The following is a 20,233-nucleotide window of genomic DNA, read 5'->3' as shown; positions in this document are numbered from 1 at the left end:
TTCTGTTGCTGAGCCTAGCAGCAGGGGCAGCAGGAACATGGGAAGACGCAGAATTCTTGGTCCAGGAGCTTCCCCGTGCCCCTCTTTTGAAGCTCCACTGGATTCCCAAGCCGTCCTGTACATTGCAAAGCTCCCCACCCCAGCCAGCACTGATCCTTTCAACCTCCAAATTGGAGCCTGAACAGATCAGCAGCAGGTGGTCTTTGTAAGCGCAAGGGATTTGGACAGGGGTCTGGTCCGCAGAGCTAAAAAGTTTCCTTACCCCTGAACTAGATGGTCCATGGGCTTGACACAAGCTTCCTTATTTTTGAGCAAAGAGATGACACCAGACGGTTCTGGATCTTAACTCCATTAAAGGAGAATGCCATTGTGATGCCCTCATTCCAGCCATTCCTTACCACTGTTTTCTGGTTCAACTTTGGTCAAGATTAGAGTCAAAGGCCGAAGAACCCTCTAATACAACCCATAAAAGCAGTTACACTTATAGGTTATTAGAGAGGTGTTTAACAATGGAAAAGGATGAAGCTCTAAGTAAAGTTAGGACCACACTTTTAATGTAAAGATTTTATTCTTTCCACTTTGTGATGTGTGTGGGACACAGGAGGTAAATGCAGGGAATTGACCCTTCTGAAGGAGATGCTGGCTTCAGTCACTAAAATCCATCTTTCCCTATTAAAGCCTTTGCACTACAGTTTTCATAAAAGCTCTGGGATAAACCAAGGCTCCCTGAACTCTATCTAACACTTACCCATCAGAAACACTCAGGCCATAGTAACTTATAAAATCAGTAGCCTCTTCAAAGTCTTTAAACAGCAGCATGCGGACCACATTATCGAGAGGAAAGATGGTGGACCTCTGAGTGCTCACAGTATAAGCAATATTGAGAGACCTTAAAGCATCTCTACGAATCTGAAAATATTTTAAAAGCTCCCATTAATAATTAAAAAAATAATTAAGATACATAAAATGTTTCGCAATGACAAGGAAGAGAAGGTTACGTTTATAGGTGCTTTTCTTTTCACTTTGTATACCTTAACCAATGTTGTTTGAGGCTCCAACATACCAACTTTCCCCAAATTGCAGCAGGCGATTCTTTCAACATGTTTTGAACCCCCAGGAGTACTAAACCTTGGAACACCATGGGAGGAATTCAGCATTGCACTAAAGCAATCATTCCATCAAACAAAGCATTTCGGCTCCCCAAAAGGAACAATCTCCCTCTCCCTGTCTTCAGGTATGGTTGCAAGGGTTCTCTTGACCCCCGAACCAATTTGGGGGCAGAGATGGGGGAGAACCTCACTGCGCAAGCTGTGACTCATTAGTTGAATCGTGCACAATGGTTTGTAAATATAAATACTGTACTTCAACAAACGTAAATGGAAAATTAGGCTTACAATGTAATTTATTTCTGGTTAGCAGTCAAGCCAAAAGGGAAAAAAGGTAGATTCACCTTCCAGTAGGCGGCTTATTCCAATGGGAATAAGCTACATTTAATGAAAAACTAAATAGAAAATAGGACAGTGGAGTCCCTATCAACACCAGAGCAAATTCCTGTGGAAACAAAGAGAATACACTGCACCTCAGATAATGAATACAGGCCTGAAGAGGGTTTGCCTGCTGTCCTGGCAGAAAAAACCCTCTCAGTAAATCAAATTTCCATTCTTGGCCAGCAGGGGTAAGGGAACAAATTCACTGCTATCACCTGTTGCAAAATCTTCCGGCCAAAAGCCTCAACAATGCAAGATTGTCAGTTTTACAGCAAAGGGGCAGCCAAGGTGTCCTCAAGTGCTCAAAGTCATGGAAGTGGCCCCCTCTCACACACCTGGGGAAGCCTGGGTCTTGGAATTGTACCCCAAAGTGATACATTCTGTGACTTACCAGCCTAACACCATATTATCTTGCGTATTGGCAATGTTAAAACAAAAACAAAAAACCACCAAACACCCACTGACAACATATTTTAGGATGATAAGAAATGCAAAATATGGGTTTTCCCTTCCTCAGTATTTTCTTAGTTAAATGCCATTTCTTACCTGGCTGAAATAGCAGTGTAACAAGCATGCATTCAGGTAAGAAGCTGTTTGCACAAGTTTGAAAAACCTTACAAAGTTATTGCTGTTCAAAGCAGCAAAGGCTTGAACTGCAAATCTAACTTCAGTGGAGTTTCGGACATCTGGACGAAACTGTTGCACTTCTCTGTTGAGACAAAGAGGGACACGAATTTCTTACTTTACTGCTAATGATGGAAGCTACCTCTGTTGAACACAAAAATGCAGAAAGAAAAAACACAAAGGCCCTTAGGCTTAAAATCCATGCACAGTATCATGCATTTAAATTGAAGACCCCCTTGCTGCAGATGAAGTATTCAAACATTTATTTCAACATCTATGTATCTGAAAAAACTACTTAGTTATATTATTAATTTTAACTAATACTAGAAGGAGTAGCCAAACCAATGCAGTGTCCATTTAATCAGATGCATGAAGAGCTATCCTTGGTTGGGACAGGAGCACACATAGGAATCAAGAGAATAATTGTTAATCTCGTGGCCAAGAGAGATTGAGGTGCAAGGGCTTCTTTCAGCCTTTTGGTCACATGGTTTAGCATTCTCTTTTTATACTATATCCATCTAAGAAAGTGGCCTGAAATTGATGAAGGCATATACTTTAATGAATCTGTCAGTCTTTAAGGAAGTTCAGGAGTCAAAATACATTATGTTTTATTCTGCTTTTTGCACGTCTTTGCAGAGCATATCCTTGACAAAGTCTAGCTGCAGGTTTGTGAACATGGATCTGACTTTACTTCTAAATCTGATTTGTTCAAATGAACTGAAAGCAAAATCCTTGATTCTTCCAAGAAGGAAGACTATCAGTGCCACTGTGTTTAGAGCACACTGAACAAGAGGCTCAAGATATGAGGATCAAGAACAGCTATTTAGGGAGGGGAAGCCAAGCACAAAAACAGGTAAGCTGGAGGGGGGCAGGTTGTCCTTGTCTTTTTAAGCATTGAAAGAAATAATGCTGACAGAGATTTTTCTTCAAATGCATCATGAACCTGACCTGATCACTTATAAAGCTCTCTTTTTTTGCCCCATGTGCTGCAGTATTACTTCCACTGCAGTTTTCAGGGATGGGGTGCTTGCCTAGGCAAAGGTTCTTCCTTTTGGGGGTGGGGAGCCTAACATGAGCACTCCCAAGGGCATGAGGCACTCCAGACAGCTGTACCTCAGGAAACATGGCAAATGAAAAGCTTTCAGCCACTTGTAAATATGCAAGCAAATGCTCAATTCCTGAAAACTTCAATGGCACATGCAGCACACACAGCTAGACAATCAGGAGATGGAAGAGGAGGCGGCTGCTTTGGAAGGGCGTTACAGAAAGAGAGCCACCGGTATGAAGTTTACGGCATGTAATGCCTTAAAGGAGAACATTATGAAAATGATTTACAGGTGGTACATGACCCCAGTTAAGCTGGCAAAAATTTATCACCTGCCTGATAACAAGTGCTGGAAATGTAAAGAAGCTGAGGGAACATTCTTTCACCTTTGGTGGACGTGCCCAAGGGTTAAGGCTTACTGGGAAATGATATATAATGAACTGAAGAAGGTATTTAAAGTTACCTTTCCTAAGAAACCAGAGGCCTTCCTTTTGGGCATAGTCGGCCAATTAGTGTCAAAGAAAGATAGAACATTTTTTATGTACGCAACAATAGCAGCAAGAATACTTCTCGCCAAGTATTGGAAGACACAAGATCTACCCACCGTGGAAGAGTGGCAGATGCAAGTGATTGACTACATGGAGATGGCAGAAATGACTGGCAGAATCCGTGACCAGGGGGAAGAACTGATGGAAGAGGATTGGAAAAAGTTTAAGAACTATCTACAAAAATATTGTAAAATGTTTGAGTGTTAAAATGATGTGGGAGGTGAAGGCAACACGGCATTTGGGATATGGTTAAAAGAGTTCTGAAAAGAGGAATTTTAACAAGGAGGGGGTATGACTAGAATAATATTATGTCTAAGTATATAAGGTGGTGTAAAGGTTCAAGATATGGGAAATTAGAGACATAATAATTGGAAATATATAATTTTAAATGAGTTTGGAAAAAGGGTTAGAATTTGCTGAATTGGACGGAATAAAGAGGAATACAAAAAAGGGGGATGTGAGGAGGTCAGGAAAGAGGGATATGGATTTTTGAAACTTAAAAAGTGGAATTTTTCTTCTTTCTTTTTTATTTTCTTTTTTTGTTGTTAAGTGTGTATTTCTGTTCGTTATTGATGTTTTCGTTTTGTTATATGTGATGTATGTTTTGTAAAACCTCAATAAATATTTTATAATAAAAAAAAACAGAAAGAGAGAACAGGCAGCGTCTCAATCCACCCGTGGCTCTGCTCTGATTGGCTTTTATTGTTGGTCAGTGGCCCTTTAGAGGAAAAAGGTTCCCCATTCCTGTCAGAGGCAGACCATAATTCATTGTTAACACTTGACTAGAAACAATATACTTGCATAGGTGGACAGTTGGCTCTGGACAAATATTAGATTGGGTGGGCTTAGCTATTTTCCAACTTCAATTCTACAGCAATTATCACAGAATGATAGTCTTACACCTTAACAGTGAGTATTTCACGTTCTTTTGCATTTATATATCAATTCTACAAATAATGGCAAGGGAAGAGGTGAAATCAATCCTATAACTATTTTAAGACTTACCTGAGAATATCCCCCTTGTTGAGATTCAGGAGGACATTATATCCTCTGAATTCTGCTTCGCTCTTGCAGTAAATACCCTTGATTGCAAGGTCCTGATACATTTCCTTCAGGCTCTGGAGGCATTTAGTCATGTTCTCATTGTTGATTTTGGCATCAAAAGAAGACATCGGCTCTTCGCATAAATGGTGGGAACAGTGGATATGAAAACGGGTACATTTCTCCATCAAGGAAACAGTTACAGGGCAGCAGAGATGTTGTTGGGTTATATCCTGGCAAAATGTAAGAGCACAAGAACTCAGATGTTCAATTCTACTTATATGCTTCATGTTGCACCTTTTAAAGACTGCACAAGTCTCAAAGCCAAGACAATGCTTTGTCATATACAGCTATGTGTAGACATCCTGGCACAACTGCTACGATCCTAGACCAAAACTCTTGAGGGTTTATGAGGCTAGGTGACATACCCTAGAGCAGTGTTTCTCAACCTTGGGTCCCCAGAAGCTATTGAACTATAGCTCCCATCATTCCTAGCCAGCATGGCCAGTGGTAAGAGAAGATGGGAGTTGTGGTTCAAGAACATCTGGGGACCCAAGACTGAGAAAGGCTGCCCTAGAGAGCTCACCTTATTTTAATCTGGTGACAGAAGTTTAGAAGCATCAGGTCATACATGACGGGGGGGCAGGGAGAAGAAGCATAAAGGAAACAAGTGGAAGCAGCATGGATGTGATGAACAAAATAAAAGATGTAATGAATAAAATACAAGAAAATGAGACCTCAATATTCTCTGCAAGGCAGGCAAAGTGAGTCCCACTGGGAGACATATGCTGGAAAGGTGGAGGGGAAACTCTATAATGGGAATACACAGCATGCAAGATAGCAGAGTTAAGCATATGAAAGATACTATATTTGTTTGTATTCCATTTATGGGTCACCTACTACGAATTCTCTCTAGGCAACATAAAGTAAGACAAAATAAAAATGCACATGGTTTTATTGACTCAATAAACCCAATCCACCAGCAGCACAACAAAATTCAGCCACAAAATCTAACACAGACAGGCTCAAATCAAAACCCCAACAATCAATCCAAGAAAATTCAGGCTAAAACGGGCCAAGTTACCATTATTTTGCAGAGGCGAAAATAAAATATCAATAATGTTAATGGATAGAGTTATTAAGAGGCCTGGTGCTGAAATCTCATTACCGGAGGCACAAGGCAAGCTTCTCTAGATTGAGAGGAGGGAACTTTGTATTTCAGCCTCACCAAGTCAAGAGGGAAATGGCAGGAGGCTATTATTGTAAGTCCTCTAAGAATTTACATACTTTTGTGCCTTCATTTTGCTCCTACAGGTATTTGTTTCATTCCATACCATACCATACCATTTATGACATGGCCACAGAAGCATCTAAAACTCTAACGAACTTAAGTGCTACAAATTTAGTAACTAACTGTTGGAAACATGCCAAAGATACAAATATATTCTTTAAATAAACAAAGCTGCTTGCATGGGATGTGCTAACCACACTGCTACCATCATGAGATAAAAAAGAAGCACAACAAATGATCTGAAGATCCTCTGCCTGCATCAATTCTATGCATATGAAAGAGCAGCCCTTTAAACCCTGTACCCTCCTAGCCACCCAAGTCTTTCATCCTCCACCCAAAGTGAAATATGAAACAGCACCCCATTGGCATCTTCAGGATTCCTTTTTCATTCACAGATGCCTAATCAATAATTTGGATGAGTCTAGCTTGCATCCTGTCAAATCGAAGGGCTTCATCTCAAAGTGGTTACCTTCCTTATTCCACGAGTTCTATCCCATACAAAATCGTACCACTCCCGGTAGTTTCCTTCTCCTTTGTCCATAATTTGCGTCACTAAGTAGTCCATGGTCATACTCAACACCTCTGAAGGCCTCAGTTCATGTGGTAAAGGTTCCTCCTGGTCTGCTGAAGACCTGCTGTACTCCTTTATTGCTGCTGCATGGTCAACCTCAGAGAGAAAACAAAATAAATTATTAAGGATGACAATAACAGCAGCAGCAGCAGCAGCAGCAACATCTCTGCAGGCATGGTCCATGTGCCAGGCAAGATGAGAGCTGAAAAATATTTTTGCCATTGTTTAAATCTTTTGAACCAATCACTCTCAATCTTCACTAAGGAAGTTAAAGGACTTCTGTCAATATTTTCAGATTAACATGAAACCAAAGGTTTGTTACAACATCAAAAAAACGAAGATCATGGCCACTGGTCCCATCACCTCCTGGCAAATAGAAGGGGAAGAAATGGAGGCAGTGAGAGATTTTACTTTCTTGGGCTCCATGATCACTGCAGATGGTGACAGCAGCCACGAAATTAAAAGACGCCTGCTTCTTGGGAGAAGGGCAATGACAGGCCTAGACAGCATCTTGAGAAGTAGAGACGTCACCTTGCCAACAAAGGTCCGTATAGTTAAAGCCATGGTTTTCCCAGTAGTGATGTATGGAAGTGAGAGCTGGACCATAAAGAAGGCTGATCGCCGAAGAATTGATGCTTTTGAATTATGGTGCTGGAGAAGACTCTTGAGAGTCCCATGGACTGCAAGAAGATCAAACGCATCCATTCTTAAGGAAATCAGCCCTGAGTGCTCACTGGAAGGACAGATCGTGAAGCTGAGGCTCCAGTACTTTGGCCACCTCATGAGAAGAGAAGACTCCCTGGAGAAGACACTGATGCTGGGAAAGATGGAGGGCACAAGGAGAAGGGGGCGACAGAGGATGAGATGGTTGGATAGTGTTCTCAAAGCCACAAACATGAGTCTGACCAAACTGCGGGAGGTAGTGGAGGACAGAGGTGCCTGGCGTGCTCTGGTCCATGGGGTCACGAAGAGTCGGACACGACTAAACGACTAAACAACAACAACAACAACAAAAGGTTTGTTAAACTTAACTATGGCTGGTTTGCACCACTTTACTTATATCCATCGGGGAATACATGCAGAAAGCACAGGATACAAGCCGCTATGGGACTAATCAGGCCAATTTCCCCTCCCTCATTTTTCACCTCCAATCAACAGTCCTCAGCTTCCATGCTCTTCTAGGCCTTGATCCAAGTTAGGCTGATTTTGTGTGTGTGTGGGGGGGTGTAATTTACAAAGTTTATTTCCCTAAGTATGGAACTATAATAAATAAGTGGCCAAGTTGTTCTTGGTATGGGCCTTGGTAGCAGTACCTAAATACAAAAAGCGTTTGTTCAATACTACCTTGTCAGTTCCTGGGACCACTTCAAAGATACTAAGCTGGTTCCTCGTCTCTCTCATATAACGCTCTTTTTCTGGACACATGTCTGGGCATGTGCCAACGAATGTTTTAGCTTTGCCAAGATCTATTTGTTTTACTCGAGCTTAAAAAGAAAGAAATCAAAGTTTCAATAGTCTGCCCCGGGGGATCTTCTGCATTTATCATGAAAAAATGTTAACTTGGTACAAATAATCATCTAACTGGGGAGGGGGGAATTCCCTTTTATAGAATTTCTAAGAATGAACCAGCCTTTATAATGGCCAGGATCTAGCTATGTTTTCCTCTTTTAAAGTGACACTCCATTTACATACACAGGGAACCCTCTGGGAGATCCTTCTCTATGATAATGTTGTGGGATGGAAAACTTTCTGCCACCAAAAGTTTTCCCATGGAAAATTTTCCATTTCAAAAAAACACATTCTTTTACCAAAGGAATTAATAATATACTTGAGCAGAATACAGGTAATCTGCACAGCTTCAATACTGTGTGGAGCAAGCTTGTTTTCTCCTGCTCTGGTGGGTAGGACTCGAACCAATGGCTTCAAGTTACAAGAAAGGAGATTCCAACTCAAAATCAGGAAAAACTTTCTGACAGAAAGAGCTGTTCAACATGGAACAGACTCCCTGAGTAGGTTGTGGACTCTCCTTCCTTGGAGGCTCTTAAGCAGAGGTTGGATCTGTCACGGCTGCTTGAGCTGAGACTGTAGCCTTCTTCCAGTGTTCAATTCGCCTGAGGTGGAGAAGATTTGTCGCTAGTGACTGCATCCCCACCTACCAGGCATAAGACTTCCAGGCATAAGATTTCCAGGTCACCACAGACCAAGGAGGCCGAATCCCCTGATTGGGAGAAACTCCTTATAGACATTTAGCTGTAAGCACAGAGAGCCTTCTCACCTTGTTGAACATGCGGAGAATGGGAACAGGGACACACACATACACCCCTTCCACATGCTGAAGGAATGTATGGAGAGAACATGGGCCAGGGGTTTATAGGAAGCTGCTAAGTATCTTTGGGCATTCTAATTTAGGCTGCAATCCTAACCCCATTTACATGGGAGCAAGTCCCATTATATTCAATAGGGCATGTTTCGGAGTACGCATGGTTAGGATTGTGTTGTTACTATGTTAACAGTTTTCAGTACAGTGGTGCCTCGCAAGACGAACGCCTCACAAAACGAAAAACTCGCAAGACGAAAGAGTTTTCCGTTTTTGAGTCGTTCCGCAAGACGAATTTCCCTATGGGCTTGCTTCGCAAGAAGAAAGCCCATAGGGAAATCTCCGCCGGCCTTCAGAAGAGGTCCTGGACCTCTTCTGAAGGCCGGCGGGGGGCAAAAGTCTTTGCTCCCCCCGCCTGCCTTCCCGGGACAGTGGAGACTTCTCCGCTGTCCCGGGGCGATCTGAAAATGCTGGCGGGCGGCTTCGCTGCCGCCCGCCAGCATTTTAAAATCTCCCCGGGACAGCGGAGAAGTCTCCGCTGTCCTGGGGGCTTTTAAAATGCTGGCAGTCGGGAGGAAAGCCCTCCTGTCCCCGGAGCTTGCGGGGTGGGAGGTGGGGAGAAGGGCTTTTCTTCCCACCGCCAGCCTTCAGAACAGCCTTCTGAAGGCTGGCGGTGGGAAGAAAAGCCCTTGTCCCCCCCCCCCCCAGCCTTCAGAAGAGGTCGGGGGACAGACTGTCCCCGGACCTGGTCTGAAGGTGGTTTCCATAGGAACGCATTGATTGATTTTCAATGCATTCCTATTGGAAACCGTGCTTCGCAAGACGAAAAACTCGCAAGAAGAAAAAACTTGCGGAACGAATTAATTTCGTCTTGCGAGGCACCACTGTACCTTTTTTTTTTTTGCTCCCCACCCCACCCCAAAGGAAATATTTTAGTTCCATACCTTCGGTCTTCCGGAAAAATTGATATTTATGCAGCATGTAAGACTAACATGGAGTACAGTGGTACCTCGGGTTACATATGCTTCAGGTTACATACGTTTCAGGTTACAGACTCCGCTAACCCAGAAATAGTGCTTCAGGTTAAGAACTTTGCTTCAGGATGAGAACAGAAATCGTGCTCCGGCGGCGCGGCTGCAGCAGGAGGCCCCATTAGCTAAAGTGGTGCTTCAGGTTAAGAACAGTTTCAGGTTAAGTACGGACCTCCAGAACGAATTAAGTACTTAACCCGAGGTACCACTGTACTTCTTTAGTTTTGTTAACTAATTAGTCAGTTAAATTATATTAGTCAACTAACTGATTTGTCAATTAAATGCTAAATATGATCCCAGGAGATTTAGATTATGTGCAGGAGGAATCAATTCAATGTTTTCCCGTACTCCCCCATGACTGCTTTGTGCTGATATTTACACAGCTGTGTGATGCATTCACACCCACTCACATTGTGGATGTGAATCACCTGGACAGCCCTGTATGTATCCCAGACATTTTTGCAATCCAAATTCATAAACTCTTACCTTGTCGCATGATTTTATCTCTCTGGTCTAGAACACGATATTTGTCCTCAGAGGTCTCAGCCACCAGGCCCACAAGGCTGCTAAGAGAGGATGCTGAGGCTTCAAAAATCTCTGGACCATGGCCTTCAGAACCCGAGTCAAAGGCATAGGCTTCAAACTGCAGAGACTTTTTAAGGCCTTGCTTCTTAGCTGGAGAACTATAACCAAGAGACGGACATTTTAAAACAAGTTCACATTCCTCAACTGAGTGGAAAGGAAGGAGCTAGGCAGGACTCAGGACGCACAGAAGTCTCCAGTTCCCCATAACAGCCTGACATGTTGAGCATGTAAATTGCACGGAACACAAGGGTATGGGGCATGGAACTGGATCTGGCTGGCAGACCAGATCTTCAGATCCTAATCCTTTCACAGGCCACCTTTGATGGGGGGGCAACACCACCCACCCGTCGCTTGACATTATGATGACATCAGGCACTTGACAACTGCCAAAGTTCAAAGGGGATTTGCTGTAAGCAACAGTTACAGCAACCTCCTTTGAAGGTGTGCTCCCAGCACCAGTCAGTTGACTGGTGCCTGGACCATGTCTTCCAAGAGGCTTGCTGTTTCCAACAACTCTGAAAATGAGGTGATTTGAATGCAAGCCTTTCCCAAATGGAACAGGCAAGCTCAGTGCTGACAGGGGACTCCACTTGCAAAGGAACAGGTCAGGTGTGTGGCAGGTGGACGTGGTTTGTGGGGAACGGCCTCATGGGTCAACCTGGAACCCGTGTTGACTGTCACATCCTTTGTTTTCTTATGTCCTTTGCTGATCCTTCTGCCTGCAGTGGAACACATCAAGTGCCATGACTTCAATGACACCATTCTAAAATCTACTCTACATGAATTGCCCTTATATTCAAACTGCCGCTACATAACAGAACTAGATTTTCCTGTTTGAAACCTCTCTCTCTCTCTCTAAAACAGAGATGAAGAACCTGTGGCCCTCCCAATGCTGCGGGACTCCCAACTCCCATTATCCCAGAACACTGGTCATTTCGGCTGGGGCTGATGGGAGTTGTACTCCAACAACCTCTGAAGGGCCACAGATTCCCTATTTCTGATCTAACAATAACAGCACTTACGACAGATACATTACAGTACATTAATTTTTATACCAAGACTCTACTGATGGGCACATACCTTTTGTTTGACAAGTTTCCACTACCAGTGGAACGGATTAAGGACTTGCTATGTGGAGAATGCTGATGACTCAGTTGTTCACTGGCTTGCCTCCCTTCACTTTCGTCTGCCTTCTGCTCCTTAGAGGAATAGTCTTTCTTATTAGGACCTTTGCAAATTGAATGACATAGAAGACTAGAGATTAAACCAAGTGATCAAACATGGGACCTTTTATTCATACGCAACCAATGAACCAACTCTTACTAGAAATACTACTAATACTAATACCCCGCCCCTCTGGCTGGGTTTCCCCAGCCACTCTGGGCGGCTTCCAACAAAATATTAAAATACAATAGTCCTTCAGATATTAAAAGCTTCCCTAAACAGGGCTGCCTTCAGATGTCTTCTAAAAGTATGGTAGTTGTTTTATCCTTTGACATCTGGTGGGAGGCATTCCACAGGGTGGGCGCCACTACTGAGAAGGCCCTCTGCCTGGTTCCCTGTAACTTTGCTTCTCGCAGTGAAGGAACCGCCAGAAGGCCCTCGGGGGGTGGAGAAGCTCCTTCAGGTATACTGGGCCAAGGCCGTTTAGGGCTTTAAAGGTCAGCACCAACACTTTGAATTGTGCTCGGAAATGTACTGGAAGCCAATGTAGATCTTTCAAGACCGGTGTTATGTGGTCTCGGCGGCCGCTCCCAGTCACTAGTCTAGCTGCCGCATTCTGGATTAGTTGTAGTTTCCGGGTCACCTTCAAAGGTAGCCCCACGTACAGCACATTGCAGTAGTTCAAGCAGGAGATAACTAGAGCATGCACCACTCTGGCAAGACAGTCTGTGAGCAGATAGGGTCTCAGCCTGCCTACCAGATGGAGCTGGTAAACAGCTGCCCTGGACACAGAATTAACCTGCACCTTCATGGACAGCTGTGAGTCCAAAATGACTCCCAGGCTGCGCACCTGGTCATTCAAGAGCACAGTTACCCCATTCAGGACCAGGGAGTCCTCTACACCTGCCCACCTCCTGTCCCCACAAAACAGTAATTCTGTCTTGTCAGGATTCAGCCTCAATCTGTTAGCCGCCATCCATCCTCCAACCACCTCCAGACAGACACTCACCCAGGACCTTCATCACCTTCACTGGTTCTGATTTGAAAGAGAGGTAGAGCTGGGTATCATCCACATACTGATGGACACCCAGCCCAAACCCCGATGATCCCTCTCAGTGGCTTCATGTAGATGTTGAAAATCATGGGGGAGAGGACGGAACCCTGAGGCACCCCACAAGTGAGAGCCCAGGGGTCTGAACACTCATCCCCCAACACCACTTTCTGAACACGGACCAGGAGGAAGGAGCGGAACCACTGTATGACAGTGCCTCCAGGTCCCAACTCCTCTAGACGGTCCAGAAGGATGTTATGGTAGATGGTATCAAAAGCCGCTAACACAGCCCTATTGATTTTAATGGCACTGAAGTGCATTGTACCACTTTGCTTCTGAAGCATTTTACTGATCACTTTACTGGCATCTACCCAGTCATATCTAAGCCAAATATGGGGCACTCCTTCTATCAGATTTTCACTTTATTTCTGGATTCCCCCTTTGTCCCTTTTTATGAAACTTACAGTTTTAAAAATGACTTTCCATGGAATAAATTATCAGTGGAAGGTTCATTTCAACCAAGCAGCTGGAGTGATCTTGCTGTGGCCACCCCCATCCCCATGACACACTTGGTACCCTAGCCATGGATGTGGCCTGGCCCTGTGGCTCCATAAAGTACTGCTGTGGCCAGAGGGAAGGCTTGGATTTTCGTCTAATACGGGGGGGGGGACCCTGAGAAAGCAGGATCCAAGCAAAACTCATCAACCAAAGTGAAAAAGGACAGAAAGTTTGGGGAAACAAAAAGGCACTTGAAGCAAGAGGCAGAGAGCACCCCAAAAGGAGGGTGCCACCCCGGAGCAGCCCCTCTCCATGGTGGCCTCTGCTGCGCTTCAGAGCAGTACAATGGATGACTGCAGAGGACCCTTCCTCTGAAACATAAACCCAACCCACTAGCAGGCATTTTACAAGTATACAATTAGGTAACCTACTTGCTTTCTTCTTGTGCCAAAAGGCCACTATTTCTTTATGTAACTCCTTTGCCTTCTTCTTAGCCAAAACTGCAGATGCCTGAAAAACAGTATTCAGTAGAAGGGCCAGTTGGGGTTAGAATGGTATATCACATACCTGATAACTTTTGTCAACAAAACACTGCACCGACCGTGTGTGTCCCTTCTCTTTGGAGACAGGATAACAACTTTGTGAAGACCATTCCCCCATATAGGCTTTGGAGGCAGGGCTTATACAGAGCTTCACACCCACTCTCAGTGTGAGATAAACTATAGCTGACATGCCCACTTAAGAGAAAGCACTGCACCCAGTGGAGGGGCCAACTAAGCAGAAAAGCAATTAGAATAGCGCACAAGGAATAAAACATAGCCAAAAATCTGTAAAGGTGAACTGCAAATATGCAAGAAACCACCTCCTGTTAGAAGCAGTAGACCCAAACACGACTGCGTGGAACAAATGTCCTCACAATGAACAGGAGGAACATTCACAAAAGGAACCTTCAGAGAACATTTTGAAGAAGAATGTTAAAAAGCTGCGTATTGCAATGGGCCTTTTAGAACAATATTATGTGTCCGGGCTATTCCTCAGGGTCCCTTCCAACTCTACAATTCTATAAGAACCATCTGTCCAAATGCCACTTCAATGACACAAAATGTGTCCACCTTGTATAAACCGAGGTTCACGTTGCCAATTTACCAAATATTCTTTAGGAAGGCATTAGGAAAGCATGCTTCCCCCTCATTAAGTGTGCAGTGTTACCTTTTTGAACCAGTTCCCACTGCATCTGGTAAGTGATCCCAATGCATCCCTGAATCCAGTGTCCCATTGTGAACCTACTTGCCACCCTTAACTGATGGGATAGTCAAGTGCCAAAACTCAGGAATGCATCCAATATAAATCCTCTGCATTCTATGCAAGGTGTGCAATTTCTTGTCTCTAAGGTGCTGCATCTGCAGAAATAACTACATTCATTCTGAAACACTAGTATTGTCAAGGCTTTCCTGTCTTAATTTGTTGAAAATTACTGTTACTGTTCCCCAGGACTTTTTTATTGAGAAGGCTGCAATTTTTACTATGAATATATAATATAGAGCAACAGGCAATACTTGCCAGTAAACAACTGCAGGAAACATTTGAGCTGGTCATTCCCACAATATTTGCATCTCCTCGTCACAGACCCTGAAATCCTACTGCTTTCAACAAGACTTGTGCCCTAAGTTAGAGTGCAGCTAACATTACCCTACTACCAACATTTCCCATATTATAAAGGTCTATCTGTCAACCCATGAATTTACAGAACGAGAGGCTGTAGTGGGAATAATTCTAAATTATTATCATCATCATCATCATCATTTATTATATTTGTTTCCCATGCTTCACCACATTAGCACATATCTGTACAAAAACTATGCATGTAAAAGCTTAACACTTCTGATTTTCTATTAATATTTAAGAACTCACATGATCAAAACAGTGTACAATAGCCAGCTTTTTGTTTACATTGGTACGGATCCGTTGGAATCGAATAAATTTCTTCAAGTGATTCTCAAGAACGTTTCTGTTATTTAGATGGTCCGGAATATTTTTGTACTGGATGACTGTAAGGTCACTTGATGACAAGCCTCCAAGGCTATCTGTGCTCCCCCTGTTCTGATTTCGCCTCAAAGGGTTGGAGATGGTAGACTCTTAAGGGGAGAAACAGCCTTTCATTATATCAAACATTAACGTAATTTTTTAAAAAGCATTTATTATTAAGTAGACACCACAGAATAATGAATGTAAAACAACGAACAAAACAGAGAAAAAATGGGCAACCTTCCAGGGTCTGCCCACTTGCCAGTGAGGAGCAGAGCCAGAGAAAGAGGAAAAGACAGACCATGGTAAACCAGGCTACTGTCCAACCATGTGAAAGTCGGAGGGAGGGAGGGAGGACATATGTACGCACACAACCTCTCTGTCTTCCATGGAGGAAAGCAAAAGACATCAACTTAGTCCAAAGACACATCCCAGCTGGGCAAAAGCATGTGGCATGTGTTTTAAATCAAAAGTGACTGCCATGTTCTCATTATACTAAGTCTTGCTGGGGGTGGGGTTGATGCTTACCTTCCTTCAGTGCTGCCTTATTTTCTTCCTTTTTCTTTGTTGCTGATGACCTAACCATTGCAAAACCAGACTGAGTTCCCCCTGCCATACTCGTCTGCTCAATTTCTCCAGATTCTAGAGAAACTCTTTCCATTTTGGACTCCTTCTTATTGCTTTTCAGCATATCTTGCAATGTTCTGTTAAAGAGGCCACCTCCACGGGGCCGATTCAGCTTGACTGGCGGCTTAACGGAAGAATGTTCGCTCCTTGCCAGCAGCTCTGGCTCATCCACAGCATCATAATCATGTCTTCTTGGAGAAGGCTCCTGCTCTTCTTTCCTCTTTTTTCCCTTCCTAAGGATCGGAAGTGACTCACCTGAAGGTAGCAATTCTTCATGTTCTGGTTTGCTTATTTTATTAATTTGACCCAAAGAGCCAACAGATGAGTTAGAAAAAGAGGTAAAACTACCAGGGTTTCCAAAGTGACTTATTGGCCTTTTTTTATCATCCTCTGCGATCTTGCTTGGTAAAGGACTACTGAATGAAGGCACTAAAGTATTGCTGCTTGCTGGTTTTGAAAAGCTGATGCTTGTATTTACACTTGAACTGCTGCTCTCTTGAGAAATACCAAAGGGGGCTACGCTTCCAGATCCACTACTACCTGGTAAGGAAAATGTGAATGGAGTTGGCATTATCTGATTTGGCAGTTTCTCTTGTTCTGAACCAGTGCCAAAGATAGGCTGAAACAAAGCATTCTCGGGGGGTTTGAAGCTGAAATGTGGCCTCCCAAAACTACTGCCAGAAGTTTCTCCAGACGTAGCTCCAAAGCTAGAAGTATTCTGAGAACCCCCAAGATTCGTAGGTGGATTAAAATTGAATCCTTGCTTGCCAGCAATGGAAGAGCTAGTTGGCAGAGAAGTCACAAAGGAAGTCGTTTGTCCAAGGGAAAAAGGCTGGGTAAATCCTGGGGGTTGCCCAAATCCTAAACCTTGCCCTGAAGGTTGCAGTCCTGAAGTTATGGTGAAGTCAGAGTGGGGTGCAAACCCTGGATTCTTTAATAGTCCACCAGTGTTCTGCCCAAAGACAGGAAGCTGACTGAACTGGAATGGTGGCTGAACTGGAAATATTCCTGCTGAAGTGCCAGGTGGAGTCTGGAAAACTCCAGGTGGCTGTCCACTAAATGGTGTATTGGGATTCATCTTCACAACCAGCCATCTGCGCAATAGATTCTCCCTCCTAGAATGTGGTAGCTTTCAACTCCTAACCCATTCTTCTCATAATCTGCAAAACAAAATAAGTAGGACATATTGTAATATCAATACAATTCTTTTAATTAAGAAATTGTTTCAGGAAAATGTAAACATTTCACATATGCTCTAGCAACACATTAGCTACATCTAGTGCTGAATCATATTATTAAGGACCTATCATAAATACATTTAATCACAATATGAGAACCTATTCTATTAATAGCCTTTTCATTAAAACAGCTTTTCTTCATAAGCTCTTGATCAAGAGATCCCATTGAAAATGTCAGTACCAGCTCTCTCATCATCAAGACCAGTTTGAGCATGACATCAATTATAAATAATAAATTACACATATTTAAACACCTTAGCCTAAATAATTTGTAGATTTACTGAAGGTCCTGTTTTATTACTAACAGCGAAAGCTTTCTCCCTGCATGAAGCGCAGCCGGCCGCTGCTGCTGCGGGCTCCGCCAGGAGAAAGCTGCCCAGTCTGGAGCCTGCCACCCCCCCCGCTGCTTCAGAAGCAGCAGCAGCAGCAAGTGGCAGGCTCAGCTCAGCGCCGGGCGGCTTCCTCCCGGCGCGGAGCTGCCCAGCGTATTAGGCGACTGGGCTTATAAGACGAACCCCCAAATTGCAGCTGCCAGTTTGGGGGTGTCATCTAATACGCCCAGTCGCCTAATACGCCGGAATCTACGGTAGTCATATGCGACACTGCTGTCTGAAGCGACAAGGGTGCAAGCCAGCCTTCCCCAATCTGGTGCCCTCCAAACATTTTGGATTACAGTGCACACCAGGAAACTTGTTGTTTGCTTTATTTATACGCTGCTAATAGTGTTTACAATGGTTTCTCCCACCAGCTCCAATAATACTGTAATTACTGTGAGCTGCTTTGAGCCTCCAGTTGTTGCTGGAAAAGTGGAATAGAAATATTGAGTCAAATAAATAAAAAATGGAAGGGCTGATACCATGCTGTTTTTGTTGTAATTATCCACGTTTTTAGCCCACTGCAGTCTTGGATGGCAGCTAGAAAAAGATCCCATAGGCAGGTAGACTTTGCATTTGTGGTCAACCTCAGGCATCACTCCTTATCGGTTAGCCTACCCCTTACATAGAGACGAAGGAGATTGCTTTCTGACCCTTTATTTGCGTATGTAACAGTAAATACCTTTGTAACACAGACAGCAGACCCCAATGCATTGGCTGCAAAACGAATCAGGAAAAAGCTGTTAGATAAAATAGCTTGTACATTACTTTGGTGATTTGGGGGTTTAATTTGAAATCAAGCTAGGTTTAATCTTGCTTGTGTCTGTTATCTTCCTTCTCTTTCATCATGGATGTTGGCTCATATCCTCTGCTTTATCTTATGAATGCTATTGCTACAAGTCTGTCATGGCCTTTGGTCAGTACAATACACTTAGGAACTTTTGGGCACGTTTTTTATGCAGTTCCAACTCTGTCCTCCCCCCCCCCACCCAATGATCGTGTTGTTTTTGTCCCCCCCCCCCATGTTTTTAAGCTGCCCTTTTTCCTATCCGTAAGCCGCCTTGGGTCCCTGTCAAGAGGAAAGGCGGGCTGCAAACGAGCACATCCGGATTAGGCCGCCCGCCATCACAGCCCCACCCCCCGCCCCGGCCTCGAACTGTCGCGGGAAGCGGGCAGGAAGGGCGCCGGGGGCAGAGCCACTTCTCCTCACCCGCCGCCGCCGCCGCGGAGAGCCGCCTCGGGGCCCCGGGAGCGCCTCTGCCCCGCTGGGCGCCCACGAGCGTCGCGTCACGAGAGAGGCTCCGGCGACGCTCCCAACACGACGGGCTCCCTCAGGCATCAGCTTCCGCCTCTTCAGGGCAGGAGACGGAAGTGACGTTTCGCTCCCGGCAACCGGGCCCCGCCTCCTCGTCTAGACGGGTTCGCGAAGCCTCCCCCGCCCGAGGCGCATGCGCAGTAGGGAACGCTTTCGAGGCGGTGTTTTTATTATCATCATGGATACAACTGAGCGGTGTACGAATTTCATACAGCAATGCAAAACGTGCAATACCTCTGCAGCGTCTCAGGGGCCGTGGAAGCCCGTCCAGCTGCTGGGATTCGCAGGCCGAGCATATTATTGGCTTGCCTGTTTATTTCGTAACAAATTAGGCGGCGCTTAATTGCAAGGAGACATCGGGGCGGTTTGCAAAAAGATGAAACAGGAAGATCGACGAAAAGAATCACGACCCTCCTGGTAAAATATGGCAGAGATAAAATACAGATAGGTAGCCGTGTTGGTCTGCCATAGTCAAAACAAAAAAAATTTTTCCTTCCAGTAGCACCTTAAAGACCAACTAAGTTAGTTCTTGGTATGAGCTTTCGTGTGCATGCACACTTCTTCAGATAGAAGGATCTGGCAACTTCTGTTTCAGTGTATCTGAAGAAGTGTGCATGCACACGAAAGCTCATACCAAGAACTAACTTAGTTGGTCTTTAAGGTGCTACTGGAAGGAAAAAATTTTTTAGAGTTAAAATAGTGAGCCTGGGCGACGTTCACCTGGATTCAGAGTTTGTCGAAAAGAGCACCGCAAAGGCATCTCCAGAGGCAGGGAGTTCCACAGCGCCCGCGATGCCCCTCGACCTCCGGTAGGCGGGAAGCCGCTGGGCTGCTCCTTCCCCCGGGGGCGCGAGGAGGGTGCTGCCGCCCTCGAAGACCCCTGAAGGAGCCCTGGGCACCAGGGTCCTGCACCGAGACCGGCCCACGTGGCGCTGCTCCTGGAGACCCGCTGGAACTCCCTGCCTACGGATTGCCGGGCGGCGTGGGAGCAGTCTCCTCGGGGCAGAGCTCCCTCCGGTGCGCCTGGGCCGCTTGCCCGAGCGCCCCGCTCTCCCCCAGCCCCGCCTGGCTGGCAACCCCATCGCTGTGTCCTTTGGGCGCCTGCCGAAGACCTCCTTGTTCAGGCATGATGAAGCGTTCCATATTTTTAAGCTGTATTGTTTTTAACACTTGATTGGAAGTCGCCCAGAGTGGCTGGGGAAACTCAGCCAGATGGGCGGCGTATAAATAATAAATTATTATTATTATTATTATTATTATTATTATTATTATTATTATTAGGGTCTCCATAAAAGGCGGATCTACACGGATCCTCATGGATCCTCCACTTTTTAAAAAATAATTCCAACAAATGCAGTGTCAAATCACACCTAGAAGGCACGCCTACAAACTGGACTATAA

The 20,233-nt window shown here is 44.6% G+C and overlaps 1 protein-coding gene across 1 annotated transcript in view; it reads right to left on the bottom strand.

Moving 5' to 3' along the window:
- Positions 1–18,498, bottom strand: part of MCM3AP (minichromosome maintenance complex component 3 associated protein) — a 49,232-nt gene extending 30,734 nt beyond the window's left edge. The window contains exons 1-11 of the mRNA XM_053362492.1: positions 18,200–18,498; positions 15,807–17,065; positions 15,165–15,388; positions 13,685–13,763; positions 11,621–11,768; positions 10,442–10,638; positions 7,952–8,091; positions 6,506–6,703; positions 4,710–4,978; positions 2,034–2,196; positions 749–909 (exon numbers count right to left, since the gene is read on the bottom strand). Of these exons, the coding sequence (XP_053218467.1) occupies positions 749–909; positions 2,034–2,196; positions 4,710–4,978; positions 6,506–6,703; positions 7,952–8,091; positions 10,442–10,638; positions 11,621–11,768; positions 13,685–13,763; positions 15,165–15,388; positions 15,807–16,983 (2,756 nt within the window). The 5' untranslated portion in view covers positions 16,984–17,065; positions 18,200–18,498. The remainder of the gene's footprint in view (positions 1–748; positions 910–2,033; positions 2,197–4,709; positions 4,979–6,505; positions 6,704–7,951; positions 8,092–10,441; positions 10,639–11,620; positions 11,769–13,684; positions 13,764–15,164; positions 15,389–15,806; positions 17,066–18,199) is intronic.
- Between the last annotated feature and the right edge of the window lie 1,735 nt (positions 18,499–20,233).

This window comes from Podarcis raffonei, chromosome 1, assembly GCF_027172205.1.
Source record: "Podarcis raffonei isolate rPodRaf1 chromosome 1, rPodRaf1.pri, whole genome shotgun sequence".
NCBI classification, from domain to species: Eukaryota; Metazoa; Chordata; class Lepidosauria; order Squamata; family Lacertidae; genus Podarcis; species Podarcis raffonei.
Note: the sequence above shows the minus strand (reverse complement) of the source record. Positions and strands in the feature narration are given on the sequence as shown.